This window comes from Prionailurus viverrinus, chromosome E2 (genome assembly GCF_022837055.1).
Source record: "Prionailurus viverrinus isolate Anna chromosome E2, UM_Priviv_1.0, whole genome shotgun sequence".
Lineage (NCBI taxonomy): Eukaryota > Metazoa > Chordata > Mammalia > Carnivora > Felidae > Prionailurus > Prionailurus viverrinus.
In genome coordinates, this window is record NC_062575.1 from 8,558,064 (window position 1) to 8,573,858 (window position 15,795).

General features: G+C 43.4%; 1 protein-coding gene across 1 annotated transcript; it reads right to left on the reverse strand.

Moving 5' to 3' along the window:
- Positions 1-5,829: 5,829 nt before the first annotated feature.
- Positions 5,830-15,762, reverse strand: DYNLRB2 (dynein light chain roadblock-type 2). Its single transcript, XM_047835940.1, has 4 exons — positions 15,684-15,762; positions 12,703-12,778; positions 6,855-7,022; positions 5,830-6,086 (listed from the first exon to the last, which is right to left on the reverse strand). Exons 1-4 carry the CDS (start codon positions 15,684-15,686, stop codon positions 6,043-6,045), a joined length of 291 nt encoding a protein of 96 aa, XP_047691896.1. The 5' UTR covers positions 15,687-15,762; the 3' UTR covers positions 5,830-6,042.
- Positions 15,763-15,795: the final 33 nt, after the last annotated feature.

Genomic DNA, 15,795 nt, shown 5'->3' on the forward strand with positions numbered 1-15,795 from the left:
CTGCCTTCACTCATTTCTCGATCTGAACTGAGAACCTCATCTTGCCATCTGAATTGAGAAGTTCTAAAGCTTCTAATTGGTCAGAATCCCATCTTGAGTATTTTTGGGGGATGTAGCTCATTATGTTTACTTCAAAGGTGCTCATTAACTTAGTGAACCCCTTTGCAACCAACCGTGTGATCCAGGGAACAGTGTTTCTAAGATAGGGCTGGGAAGGGATAGAGATACTGATTATTTGCCCCACAGACCCCGTGTCAGATTTTCTCCCAGGCACTGAGGTGTGTGTGTGTGTGTGTGTGTGTGTGTGTGTAAGTGTAAGTGTAAGAATAAGACAGTTTGTGTTCTTAAGCCTTACAGACTGTCAAATGCACAGCTTCTCTTGAGTGGATTGTTGGGCAAATGCAGCCAGTTAATACGGACTAGAAATTCAGTCTTATGGATTGGATCGACTAATCGACTTATCAATCCAGACTAAATAGAAAAGCTGGTTATACGCGTAGGCAGAGTGGAGAGGGGGAAAGAAAGAGTGGTTCAAACTGGTTACAAGTGCAGACGGAACGGGGAGGTGGATAAAGCACAGGCTTGGTGAACACACAGAACAGTAGATGTGCTATTGATGGGGAGATTAGTCCTCTGAGCCATTCCCGATACGATGGGATTCCGCAAAGGGGATGGTAGTCTGACATCCTGTAGACCCGGATGGAGAATTGACTGCTGGGGATTTGAGGGGTTCGATCAGAGGATTAGGAGCAACCACTCTATCGGATGGACTCCACGGCAATTGTCCAATGTCCACGTTGTGACGTGGATCACATTTATCATGACCTAACACCTGGGATGGCCATCTTCCAGCACTTTCTGGTTCTCCACGCAGTACTGATGAGGGTGATGATGCCGGTTGTGACGACCCTTTGCTGAACATCTGCTAAGTGTCAGGTGCTTTGTGTAATTTTTTCGTGTCTCGCAACAACTTGCAACGTAGGAATTATGGTCTGTCCTCTTCACATGAGGGTTCTAAGGCTCGGCGATTTTAATTTCCTTGTCACAGGTCTGGTGAGTCAGCGATGGAAGGGAGTGGTTAAGAGTGTGTGCCCGAGTCAAGTGTTGAGGTTGCCGGTGCCTCCTCTGACACTTAAAAGCTTGATTGACCTTGGGCAAGCTGTGAGACTTCTCTTAGCCTTGGTGTTCTTGTCCGCAAAACGAGTCTATTGTGAAACTCTACCGTGACCGTCACATAGGAAGTGATCGACAAATGTTAGCTCCTGCTGCTCATTCTCTTTTCTCTTTTCTTCCCCTCCCCCTCCTCTTCCTTCCCCTCTTTTCCTTCCTCTTCTTCTTCCAAAAATAATAATAAATTATTATCATTAATGTTATTATTATTGACGGCAGGGCTGGGAGTCACAGACAGACCTGTCTGGCTACAAAGCACTGTTCTTCCCTCGATGCCATGCTGCCTTCTGGGCACAAGGGGAGAGTTGACTGCCAGGTGAGTCTGTGCCGTACTTCTTTATCCCTTTGTCTCTCCTGTGGCTCTTGCCACTCCAGACGCCCCGGGCCAGGTGGAGTGATGCTTTGAGAAGTCACCTGCCCAGAATCCAGGTGGCCACTTCTCCTTCCAGCCAATGTCAGAGGCAGAGGCCACTCAGCAGGTGGAAGTGAAGTAGAGACCCCGTGCCTCAGTGAGAGGGAAGCCTCAGTATCTGTTTCCCACCCACAGCTCTGCTCCGCAAGAGCCCAGCAATGGCTTCTTCTCCTGTCCAGCCAGAGCCATGGGGTGCGTTTTGAAGCAAGGGAGCGGGTGGTCACAATCCATCTGTTCAGGGCCTCTGATGAATACACACTTCCTCGGGAGCCAGTGGGCTCCTGGACCAGCTCTGATGAAAGCAGCCAGGGGTGACCCAAATATAGTGCAATGGCTAGGTAAGGACTTTTTGGTGCCAGGCAGCAGATGAAACCCACTCCGGTAGAGTGTACAAAAAAGAGGAAAACTTACGAGTGGGCTTTGGAGGTGCTTCATAAACCCGAGGGTAAAAATACAGCTGAGGACCTGGAACATGGCAGAGAACCCACGGAATGAATGCTGTGTCCTTGCTCCGTGGTACAAAGCTTGGCAGCTGTATTGCTTCCTCCTGAGGACGGGCTCTCTCTGCTACTCCCCTGTGGAAATTGGGGTACCCCAACACCTGTGCATCGGTCTAGCCACACGGGGGCTTCCTCTGTGTCTTCCAAATCTAGGTAGCAGGGAAGCATCTCTCACTGGCCTCCTCTGGGCCACTGAGAAACTTGATGGAATTGCATACAGATTTTAAGAGAAACCCTAGGTAGGAATATGGAACTCCTTGTTAAGTGATAAATAAAGGAATCAGAGAAAATTGCATGCTCCACAGGATTATAACTCTTTAAATCTATTTATGCATGAGGTTAAAGATTAGAAGAAGCCACAGTGAGGTATATTAAATGGCTCATATTCTGGTAAACTTGGTTTATGTTGCCAATTTTGCTAACAACAACAACAACAACAACAACAACAACAACAACAAATGGCATCTATGCTCTATAGTTCAGAATGTTTGGCCACTGCAGGTGGGCACATCTGTGGGCAAGTACTCTGAGGTCTAGAAAAATGTGGACGCTGCTGATCACTAAATCGTAGAGTCAGGGTCTCAGGCTCTCTCTCCTGCACCATGTTGCACCTCATGCTGTGAAGATGACCAAAGAATGAGAATTTTAAAATCATTTTTGTGTGCAGTAGGGATGTTTAATGTTGGCGACATCTAGAGAGTGAGTCCCAAGGTCATGTATGGTGAAGGGAAAAAAGGCGTGGACGTTTCCTAGAGAAAGAACCTAGGAAGAAAGAAGAAGTTCAGTCTTCTTTTCTCTGTGTTCAAGGAATGACTGAGTACATGGCTAACTCAACCTTCTAATCAAGTTTTCATAAGAATATACAAAAAAGTGTTACTAACCTGAAATATTCAAGACACCAAGAATATTTCAAGCTGCCACGCGGATGCCTGAGTTTCCATTTCTAGAGTTGATTTCCTGTTAGGCGAGCACTCTTAGCCCCCATGATTCCCACAACTTCAGATACCAGTTTATCATTTGTAAGGCTCCCGATTGAAGATGTTACTACTCTGAAAGCTCTGTTGTAGCTCCAAACATGTTCTAGTTTTTTTGTTTTTTTTTGTTTTTTTTTTTTTTTGTTTTTTTTAAGAAATAGAATATAAGACCCAATAGTGGTTGACTGAATGAATATCTGTGGCCATTTCACGTAAACATGCTCTAGTTCCCTATTCAAGGGGGGGTGCATTCTTTTCTAATGTCAGAAAAGTAAGGATATTTTGCCCCATGTCAAAGACGTACTAGGGATCGTTGTAATTTGACAAAGACTGATCCGTGTCTTAGTCCATGGTAATTTTTGCTTTGGAAGATGATAGGTAATCTAACTAAAAAAACCAGAATGTACCCTGTAAAAGGGACTGTGAGAGGCTGTGCCTGCTGGAGCCTTGAACAGGCTCTTGCCCATTCTCTCCGGGATGGTCCTGCTATTCCGTGATGAAGATTTGGGGGCTTGTAACGCTAATGAGGTATAAAGGCATTTTCAGCTATTTTATTAAGCTGGCATTTCCAGGTTCGTTATCATTAATATTTATAGTTGGGATATGTTCCCCCAGAGAGTCTGCAAATAGCTCTCCCATTTGTTCAGGTAAAGTTTATAGCAAGATGGGGAGGTACCGTTGAGCCCAGGCTTGTACTTCTCATAGGAAACAAAAGCTTTGGCACTGGTTTTACATGGATGTGGGTCTCTTTAGTCTGTGTGTTCAGGCACCTTTTAAATAGAGTTAATTAATATGCTGTTATGAATCCAAGGGGGAATGTGGACGTCTGTGTGCTGGAAGGCAGAGAGGGGCGGTACAAATCCCCCAAGATCATAGCCTCCTCCGTTGCGACTGGTGTTGGCAAGTTCTACCTTTTGTTGCCACAGTCTCTGTCTCCAACAAAGGGTTACAGTGTCCTCTGGGTGCGGAAGTGCAGGCAGGATCACAGCAGAGTTCCCTACCCAACAGGATGGAAGGGTTTTCTTCCCAGGAAGAGCCCGGGCACTTGCAATGGGGTCATCTGTACCTGCCAGAGACTTCCCACTGCTGCATCTCAAATGGGGCTTGAAATTTCTGGCTGGGCCAGGAGGAAGGAAGTGGCTTTGCCACTCAGCCGTGCGTCTGCTGACGAGCTGCGGGTGGGCTGGGAAACTATGGGGAGATGACAGATTTAGGTATTGGAATCCAATGTTACCTCTGGTACATTTTATAACAATGAGCTACTTTTTACTTCCTAAAAACAATTTTTTTTGGAAGGGGTAGAGCTTATACAAGAGCATAAGCCCCCTGAAAAGATCATAGGCACCAATCCCATTGGCATGACCAGTCCAATACAAACCCACATACCCAATTCCTGAAAGACACCTGACCCATGATTCAGGCGAAATCCTCACCTGCAAAATCAAGGGGTTGGATAGACCATCTCTGTGGTCCTCTCCCTCAATGATGCATTTTCTTGCCATTTGAATTCTAACAAGCCCTTGTTTATGTTTGGAATGCTCAGCAGGTGCTGAGCTGTCCCTGGGTGAGTGAGTTATGATACCTACACCTCTTTGGGCTGAAGGATGAGGTTGGGTCTGGCATGGTGTGTCTGGTCTCCAAGTCATGGTGTGGAAGGAAGGGAAAGCCCGTGACTGAGATCTGCTCTTCAGCTGAATTTCCTCTATTTACAGGCTGCATCTGGGTCCTGGCGGGAGGGGCTTGGGGGTGGGGAGCAGGTGGCACTGGGGACTCTAGGGACAGGAAATACAAATTCGATACCACCTAGAGGTGGAAAATAGAGAACAAGGTGTTGTAAAAACAGCTAAGAAATTAGAGACATGGTAACCAAGAGCAACATGTGACCCTCGTAGAATCCTGGATTAAAAAAAAAAAAGCTGTAAAGAACATTATTGGGACCTTTGGGGAAATTTGAATATGACTGCATATGAGATGGTATTGTATCAATATTAAATGCCTTAAGTATGAAATTGGGGTTATGGTTGTGTGTGTGTGTGTGTGTGTGTGTGTATTTTTTACAGGTATATCTAGACAGAGAGAGATGAAACAAATGTAAAATATTAACAGTCAGTGAATGTGAGTGAAGCTTAGGTGAGTGTTGACTGCTATTCTTTCTGACTCTTTTTGACTCTTCTGCAGGTTTGAAGTTACTGAAAATAAAAAGTTGTGGGAAAATTACTCAAAAGGCAAATATGCGCTACCATAGAGGGAACTGGGTAAAAGGCACACAAGATCTCTATGTTATTTCTTACAGGTTCATGTGAATTCTTAGATATATCAAAATAAAAGGCTTAATTAACAAAAGAGAGAATATGAGGCAAATACAGCAAAATAGTAACATCTGTTCTAACGGGTCTTGGAAATCTGTTCTATTTGTTCTATTATTCGTTTCATTATTTTCTGAATGTTTGAAATATCTAGTAAAAAAAACACCCTCTGGAGTTGTGGGAGGAGGCGCTCAGCTGTGGAGCTGACCCTGCTGAGCGCCACGCCTCTGACTTTTTACGTCCCTTGTTTAACCCGGGAAAGCATCTAGCGCCCCTAGAGGATGAGGACTTCCTACTCCCCGGTAGCTCCCGCTGTGCTCCATGGAACCTCCTGGACGTGCTAATGAAATGGGCAAAAGGACACAGCCACGTTGATTCTTGGCACACCTCTAGACTACAAGGACTGTTGCAAGGAAGGCTTGCTAGGATTCCCACTAGAATCCTTCAGTCTGGTGTACTATAAAAAAAAAGAGACCTCTATACCAGAATTCATTTATTACATCACTAAATCACAACTTTACAATACATTTGAAAGGGACTAAATGAGACGTGCAGAATAGTTTGTGAAAATAGTAAATAATGTCTGAAAGATCAGATTGGAATATAATCTTGGTAATAACTAAGGAGTAAATAAAGCATTTGCAACTGGGCATCACAGGACAGGATGGGCCGTAGCAGGTCTATTCACATGGATTCTGAATGACGATCAGAAGATATTCCTTATCTGTGGAGAGAGACGGACGAAGTTAATCCACTGGAAGAATTCAACTTACTAAGTGAATACTTCGGCTAATCTGCGTTTCTCTTCAAAACATCACTTGGACTCTCTGTAGACCAATGGTTTCCCACCCTGGTTGCACATCAGAATCACCTGCTGAGCTTTCAAAAGCTACCACGACCCGGGACCCAGTTCCAGAGGTTCTGAGTTCACCGGCCTGGGGTAAGGCCTCTGGTATCAATAACTGTTTTTGTAAAGCTTTCCAAGTGCTTTTGATATGCAGCAGGGTGAGAATACAGTATATGGGTAATTCTGATGTCATAGATGTTCTCTAGAGAAGTTTGTTCCAGACTAGATTTGGGAGCACGAGTCCTGTGTTACACAGACATTGGTGAACACTGTGAATGTAATTCCTTCAAGGAGAGGAGTGTTTCTATGGCTGCCGTCTTGAGGCGGGCCCGGTGAATGTGTTCTCTCGCGGGGAGGGTTTAAGACCCTACAGGGCTTTGATCCACTCCCTACATTATCCCTATTTTGATTACTGGTAATAAATGCAATTGGGAAAAATTCAGATTCTTCAAAGGTGAAATCTGTCACTAATTTCACAAAATTGCCAGCTTGAGTTTTTCAGATTCCAACGTCTTTCATTTTGTAATTGGAGAACACTACGCGCCATATTGCAGGTTAAAATCTGTATGTCCAGTTCCTTGAAACAGAGCTTTTATCCAGTAAAGGAGAAAGATGCTTTAAATATGAAGTGAAATGCCACATTACCTGGGGCTACCATGATTTCATGTTTCTTTGACCTGATCCTGAGAAAGGTGAGGTCATTCTGAGGATCAATGTCACGGACCGTGCTCTTGGCTTTCATTGTCAGCTGATGAAGAAGACCCGCGTACTGAACCGTCGTCGAGTTGTCCAAGGTTGTTCGGATAGGAATGCCTGTTACAAGAGTCACTTTTGGGTTAAAAGTTTTAACTGTCAAAGGAAGGTGCACCCTGTGGATATACCGGAAAATACTGATGATTTTAAAGAGGAAGAAAAAGTTATGGCCGACATCACTCACTGGCAACAATTTTAGTTTCTTTCCTTCCGGTCTTTTTGTGTGTACGTGGGTCTTAAAATGTAGTTGTGACAAACCATCATGACAAATTGGACTACTGCTTTTTTTCTTCATTTAAGTGATAGCATACCCGAGCTGTTCTTGTCAGTGACACGGTCCTCTAATTATTTTTAACGGCTGTGCACTATTTTATAACATACCGTCATTTGACCAATCCCCTATTGTTAGACTGGTAGGTATTGTTTTTTGGGTTTCGTGCACACATTATTTGGAAGCTGTGCACTGATTATTTCACAACTGAGTTCACATATTAGTCCATCTAATGCCCTCCTCCAAGCAGTCGGTCTATAGCCATTTTGCTTTGAAATGCTTGGTCCGTGACGTGGTGCTAATGTCCTCCCCTGAGGCCAGCAACAGAAGGGGGTATCATAGCACACGTTGAGGAGTGTATCCAAAGGGGATTTTAAAAATTACGCTGTGGCTCCTCATACGGTATTTTTGCAAACCTTACATTTTATATTAGAGAATCCAGCAGCAAAGACACTGTGGTTTTGCTGGGCATTCCCTGGTTTGCGCTCACTCTTGGCTTAAGCATTCTTAAATTTAGCTGCTCGTGTGCTCTATTGTTCCATTATGCGATTTTAAAACTGAACCTATTAATTTAACTGGGAAAATCTAGCCAGACAAATATGCAAGTATAATTCAATTCAGTTCAAATCAATCCAGCTCAATTCTGGTCACTTGGTGCTCAGCGCTTACTTGTTAACAGGTGCCGTGCTGGGTATTTTACGTGTATCGTGTCTCGTCTGAGAGGGCTTTCAGATTATTGTGAGAACTAGCAGACAGCCAGGGAATTGCAAGGATTCCATTTGCACACGTGCCTTTAATTTAGGGGGACACGTGAAGGTGAATGTGGGGTGGCTGTCAGATCCCACAGGCACCTGAATGAAGGCCGATCAGTGGAAGAGGCTAACACAACTCTGGGTCATCCCTCAGAGAATGCAATTCCAGAAGCTGTTAAACAAGAGGGGATTTCAAGAGTGGAACGCTCTTACAAACTAACGATTTTACCAGCTTTTCATGAAACTCTTTGAGGACCTCCATTCTGACTGTGAAACAGTCTCTTTTAAAATTTTTTTTTTCAACGTTTTTTATTATTAATTTTTGGGACAGAGAGAGACAGAGCATGAACGGGGGAGGGGCAGAGAGAGAGGGAGACACAGAATCGGAAACAGGCTCCAGGCTCTGAGCCATCAGCCCAGAGCCTGACGCGGGGCTCGAACTCACAGACCGCGAGATCGTGACCTGGCTGAAGTCGGACGCTTAACCGACTGCGCCACCCAGGCGCCCCTGAAACAGTCTCTTTTAAAACAACCGTTCACTCTGGAATAGGTCTTGCCAAACGATACAAGGACAATATTTACAGGAAAATCTGTTCAATAAACAAGGTTTTATATCAAGTTTGTTAATTTCTGTATTATTATTTCTTGGCCACTTTCCCCCGAAGTCAGTTATGTCTTTCACACCTGATGAGCCATCACAAGGCATGTGTCTTTAACGGGCAGGGAGCTGAGAGGTAGCAAGCACTCACCTTTTAAGGGCACTTTCTGAGGACTGGTTTTTATTTTGAATAGTGACTACCTCCAAAGTCTGCACCGCTCGGTGTCAAAACCAGAAATACAGCCAGAATAAATTATTTAAAATGTAGATGACAAGATTATGAATCCAATGCTCAGGCCTATTTAGTTAGTCTATTCATGATCCAAGTCAATAAATAAAACAGCTAGCCTTTCTGAATAATAAGTGCACACTGTGGAAGCTCTGGGAGGTTTTCATATCCATTACAGACCACTTGAAAAAAATCAATCGACAAATATTTATTGAGCTCTTGCTTGGTACCCTGCAAGGTAATTAAAAAATAATTTATTAAGGAGCAATTTTAGCACATGGTATAAAATTCACTCATGGCCCCTTCTGCGAGGTGACCACTGCTCCCAGTTTCTTTGGGAACCTTGCAGAGATATTCTAAGTGTGTTCAAGTATCTTTTTGTTTGTATTCTTTGTATTGTTTGCTCTCTATTCTGTAAAAAAAAAATTATTTTTCATGAAATACACTTGGAAACTCCTTCTATTCAGTACACATAGGGCTAAGGCTAGGCGTGTTAATGACTGCATCACATGACTGTCGAATGGATGCCTTGTGATACACGTAACAAGTATATCCTCCTGGCAGGCATTTAGGCTGTTCCCAGGCTTTGACTTTAATAAGCAAGGCGACGGAATATGTCCGTGTGCATGCCATTTCACATTTGTGTGTATGTATGGTATAAATCCCCACGATGGAACTTCTAGAACAAAGAATATGAATTGGATATTGCCGAATTTATGGCACTACTTTAAAATATGACTCTTTATGATCCCAGTAAGCTGGTACTCTTCAACTGTGTATTTGTACTTTGGTTGATTGTATTTCAAAAATGTAAGGAACTGACTGGATGGCTGATAAAGTCTAATGAAATTCAAATGATTGATGGTTAGAAATGTCAACAATATGTAAAATTAAGAGCCTCTGGAAATCAGGCTTATATACATAAGAATATGGGACAGTTATGACCGTCTGAGAAATAATATGTATTCACCAGTATCTAATTCAACAATCAGTGCTGCAATATTGTAAACTGTGAATGGGTGTATAAATGGGAAACCGATGTTAGCAAAGAATCTAGTCTAATAAAAACCTCTACTGCTCAGCAGTGGGCTAAATTGGGAAGTCTGCTTTATTGTCATGGACAGGGCGCCTTGGTTTCACTAACGGTGAAACCAAAGGACTCTGTTTAACATGCCATATGAGATCTAAATGTAGAAACATGGTAGAAGGCCCACCTCGCCACAAATAAAACCTGGAGATGTGTTAAAATGATTTGCTGAGAATTACACTGAACTCACTAGTGGTGTACAAGAACACGTGAACGCCATCTTAGTTAAATTTTTTTCAGCATTTACGTTCCCGGGTCTTCTGAAAGCTGCCGGGCTGCACCATAATAAATGGCACTTTCATCTAAAATTGAGTAGGCTGCTGAAATGGAATATTTTATTAATTCTGTTCACACAACTTATACCATATGCTATTAATAAACATGCTTGTCACACACTCTGGTTATTAATAATCTGACCACAAAAATAAGACCCTCATTTATATTTTTGGGAAAATGGTTAATTTGGTGTTTGGAAGGGTGCCCCGAATCCTAACATAATCTTATCTTAGTAAGGGTTAATTAGAAGAAGTTAATGGGTTTTAAAAATCGTATTTTGCCGCCTTTGGATAAGAAAAATATTGAGAGACTTCAAGCAAGTAAAAGCAAAGTCAATTGTAATTCCAGCGCTCAGAGATGATCGCCGTAACATAGCCCTGTCCTTTCTTCCATATTTACTGTGAGTGTGTTTGTGTGGCTGGCTATGTTTATGATTAGAAAATGTTGGCTACTGCTTTGTTCCGTGCTTTTCATCTAATATTGTTTCCCATGACTCTAAATATTCTTCAACATTTTCAATAGAGTAGTGGTTCACCAAGTAAACGTTACATAATGAATGAAAAATTTTCCGTACTGCTGGGATACATTTATTTACTTATTTGTCTGTTTCTTCACTGCTTTTGTACATGATGCCTCAGTGAGTATCCTTTGCACCTAAATCTTTTTCTTCGTCACTCCTTAGGATACATTCCTAGGAGTGAAATTGCACGTCACAGACTGTGGACATTTTCAGACATATGATGCATATGGCTAGGATTATACACTTTTGACTAAGATCTTCCAAAGTGACTCGTAAGACGAGTTGTCCTGGGTTGAAAAGTATCTTTTCCCCCCAAATTCAAGTCTATCCTAAACCTTAGCATGTGAAATAGCATGTCTTTGCAGATGTAATTAGTTAAGATAAGGTCACACTAGATTAGGGTGGGCCTGAATCCAACGACTGCGGTCCTCACAAGGAGAGAAAACAGACGCAGAGAGAACGCCATGGGACGATGGAAGCAGAAACTGGACTGATGCCTCTACAAGCCAAGGAATGCAAGGACTTCCGGAAGCCACCAGAAGCTAAGAAAGCAGCAAGGAAGGATCCTGTAGAGCCTTCAAAGAACAGGCTGTCCTTACTGACACCCTTATTCCAACTCCCAGCCTGCAGACCCGAGAATAACTTTCTGTTTTAAGCCACCGAGTGTGTGGTACCTTCTTGCGGCAGGTGAAGGAAATGAATGCATTACCTTTCTGAAGCCCCACACGTAGCCCGTCGTAGGGGGTGTGTGGACTTGATGAGCATGCCAGGAACGAGACAGAACAATGTGCTCGCGCTGCACCGCTTCCTGGAAATACTGGGCAGAACTCTTTCTTACCTATAAGGCTGATCTTAAATCCTTTCCCTCCTGATCACTCAAGCTGGGTGAATTTATTCATTTGGTGTTATTTCTCATTTTATTTTACTATTTGCAAAACACATCCAATGGTCTATTTACACATCAAATGTTGTCGCTGTACAAATCAATTAAAAATGTCCACATGCTGAGAACTATTTAATTATAATTCTGTTAAGTGTTGGGTACTGTGCTAGGCACCCAACAATTAACATTTCATCCAACTATCATAAACCCTCAGTGAAGTAGGTTGTGTTCTGTCTTTAACTGCTAAGGGATTGAAGTCTGAATGTAAACAGGCGGTAGTATGTAGTTGCTCAATAAATATTTGCTGATGGATTTGTGCCAAAAATAATGATGAGTTGTGAGATTCTGTTGCAGAGCACTGTGTGCCATGGCAATTCACCAATTCTGTGGTTGCGCCGTGAGTTATGTGAAGTAGCTACTCTTATTTCCACTAATGCTCTGGGATTTGTGGTATTTCTTGCCTTTGCAAATGCCTGAATTAGCAATGAAACTAGCAGAGTTTGCCACCATAGCTGAGCACATAGCAGTGTGCCGGAGAAAAGGCTTTGTGGATTGTTAGCAGGGACTGTGGGACGAGAGAGAGCAAGTTTCTGGTATAAGTTTACGGATCTCCTAGGTGGAAATGCGTTGGCCCTTTTATACTATATCCACAAAGACTATACTGTAAGTCGTATTAAAATTTATTCTCAAATATTTTATTAAGTGTGGTAAAGGAACAATTTCACTTAAAAGGAAGACTGAAACTCTGCACCCTTTATAATGTTAAAATAAAAACTAACTGCCAACAATGATATTCTCCCTATCTTCAATATGATACTTTCAATGGTATCCCTGAAATATTAGAGGAGTTACCAAAGCTTTAAAGATTAGACATGTATAGTGTTTCTTAGGAATACAGAGATATTTTTAGACATGTTTTATTCATATTTATATCTTTAACTCTTAGCAGAGTGCTTGGTATATAGGAGGTACTCAATAGATATTTGGTGAGTACATGTTATAGCTACGACACAGAAGATAAACTTTACATTTCAAATTCTAAGGTGTCTGTCTTAGGCGAGGCACAGCCAACAGGTCCTTGTTTGGCGTGTGTGTATCTAGAAGGCATCCTGTGATATATTTACCTTCTGCATTCACGACCATAGTTCCCATCACCCCTTTATGGCTCTGGATCCTCTTTAGGGTTTCTTCCACCTCCGCCTGAAGAGATCAAGAAGGCAACTAACCAAAGGGGGTCTTTGCGGTAACCCTAATCCTAAAGTAAATGTTTAGAAAGACACCTACTCCCCCGTCCCCTTAACCTAAGGTACTGCATACTATGATCTCAGACCTTCGGAAGAGACCTTTGAAACTGCCAAGTCCTGTCTCCAAGCCTGCATAAGACTCCTGCATACAACTCTGACACATCTCTTGGTGTGAACTCTTCTAGAGAAGGAGAGCTTCCTACCTCACAAGAGCTCACTCAATTTTTAATGTCCCTATTTGCTGGAAAAGCATTCTCTATATTGGACAGAAATCTGCTCCCATTCATGTTTTACTCATTGATCTTTCTGTATTTGTATGAAAAAAATCCTTTTCTGTATTACACTTCTTTAAATAGTTACAGAGCTATTGTCATTATCTCCCTCTGTCTGAAAGTATCCCTTAGGGGTGCCTGGGTGGCTCAGTTGGTTAAGCATCTGGATCTTGATTTCTGCTCAGGTCATGATCTTATGGTTCGTGAGATCAAGACCCATGTTGGCCTCCGTGCTGACAGTGCACAGCCTTCTTGGGATTCTCTCTCTCTCTCTGCCCCTCTTCTGCTTGTGTGCTCTCTCAAAGTAAATAAATGTAGAAAAAAAAGTATCCCTTAATGAGAAATCTTATTCTCACTCCTAAATGTTACCTACTTGGGAGTTCAGATGATTAAATTCAGGATACTCTGTAAACACAACATATCCCAGGATTCTCTTGGTAACGTGGCTGGGTCTCAGTGCAAGCTGAATATTCACCCATGAATGATTATGTTGGAGCCCCACTGGGTTTTAAACTCAGTTTTCTGAATTAATCTTACGCACAGACTGTCTTGTTACCAGTTTTATTCCCTTCTACAAATGCTAAAATCACAAATAATCTTTTTCAGACCTGCATATGACTCCTGAGTAATCACTGGATATTCCGAATTCAAGCAGTATCCGGCAGGGTGTCTTGATGAGGGTTTGTTTTTTTCCCTTCTAACCTCAGATGGGTAAACACTATGCTACTTTAGTCAAAAGACAGTTTTCTTTCGGAACGGCTAGGTGGCTCAGCTGGTTGAGTGTCTGACTCTTGATCTCGGCTCAGGTCATGGTCTCACAGTTTGTGATTTCAGGCTCGGCACTGACAGTGTGGAGCCTGCTTTGGGATTCTCTCTCCCTCTCTCTCTGCCCCTCCCCTGCTCACACACTCTCTCAAAATAAATAAACATTTTTTTTAAAAAGATAGTTTTCTTTTGCCTTTGATGTGGGCAGGAACACTGATTTCCTCTTTTCCACAACTACAGCATGTGCTTGCTGAATTTCAGGCGTTTGTGTACTGGAGTCACATTTTTTGCCATTACGAAGATCATCTATATTATATACCTAGCATGTTCTTTAAATTATCTCACTACTAAAAGCTAGTAAAAAACAAATGGATTTTTACAAGGAAACTACAACTACACATCACTACCACAAATGGAAACCTGCTACTATTTGTCCGAGACAGAAATGACCGTAAGAACGAACAAAATGAAGAGAGTGCATGTTATTAAATTCTACCCCAAAGAAAGGTGTGAGCCTGAGGTCTGATATTCAGGTGAAACGTGGAAAATACCAAATGACAGTGGTACTCAGGACCTAACAGTGCCAGGAGCTTTCTTGGATACAGTCTCCAGGCTGGGGGAAAAAATGGAAGAGGAGTAACTTCCTCAGGTGTGATTCGCTCTGTGTGATTTGTTCTTTCTTTTTTTTTTTTTTTAATTTTTTTTCAACATTTTTTATTTATTTTTGGGACAGAGAGAGACAGAGCATGAACGGGTGAAGGGCAGAGAGAGAGGGAGACACAGAATCGGAAGCAGGCTCCAGGCTCCGAGCCATCAGCCCAGAGCCTGACGCGGGGCTCGAACTCAAGGACCGCGAGATCGTGACCTGAGCTGAAGTCGGACGCTTAACCGACTGCGCCACCCAGGCGCCCCAATGTGATTTGTTATTTCTGAGCTATTTTACTTAGCAACTACTGTTTGCGTCTCACTTTGGGAAACACTGCACCAAAGCACAAGAGTGATACAGGGGATCCAGTATTACATTTTGGCCGTCTTTAACACAATGTGCATAGCTCCCTACAACCACTAACCCCCCTTTATCTTTTTTTTTTTTTTTTACTTCTTTCCCAAACGGCTCTTTCTGCTGTCAGCCTCTCCCTCTCTCCTTCCAGTTGTTTCTTCCGTGATTTCTGCACCCCTCCAATACAATCTCTTAATCCCCATCTCCCATCCCCTTTCACCTCTCTTAAAAAACTCAACCTTGCTCCTCTTCAAGCTATCCCCAGTCTCCGCTTTCTGTCTGTTTGTTTACTGATTTATTTATTATCTCTCTCCTCCCTTTCCTCTTTATTTTCCTTTCTTCTTTCTCAGTATCGCCTCCTTCTCCCTTCTCCTCACCCCCCTGCTCTCCCTGGGGCACCTTTCTTCCTTCCCAGGATCTGACTTCTCTCCCTCTCGCCTCTTTCCTTTGCAAACTTCCCTCGCTCTGGAGCCCTCTCACCCCTTCAAGATCTTTCATCCCCCAGTCTCTCTCTTCTCCTTCTCGGCATCCACATCCCGCAAGTTCCACTCGCCAGAACCACCCCCCCCCCCTCGATATCTATCCCTCAAGACAGCTTCCCCCATCTAAGCATCTTCTTCTCCCCTCCAAGGTCGCCCTCTCCCTCCTTCAGGGTCTCCCCGTCGCCTCTCCAAGAATCTTCTAGAGCCCCCAGCCTTCGCCACGGCCCCCGGACAGGCTGGCGAGGGACGGCCTCGGGGGCAGGGCAGCGAAAGTCCCCCCCCACCTCCCCCGACGTCGGCTCCCCTGAAGCGCCGGGTCGCAGACGGAGGCTCCAGATTTACCATCGTGCGAAACGCGGCTCAGTCCGGCGTCACCGCTGCCCGGGAAGTCAGCAACGCTTCCAGCCGTTGCTAGGCGACGGGGGAGGAAGTGACCTCCCGGAAGTGCGGGTGC

Bases quoted from the DNA above. Each gene is read 5' to 3' on its own strand.
- DYNLRB2 (XM_047835940.1), bottom strand. The intron at 7,023-12,702 runs GTAAATATATCA...CTCTTGTAACAG, and splicing joins TATGGTCGTGAATGCAGAAG to GCATTCCTATCCGAACAACC. The intron at 6,087-6,854 runs GTAATGTGGCAT...CTCTCTCCACAG, and splicing joins TGAAATCATGGTAGCCCCAG to ATAAGGAATATCTTCTGATC.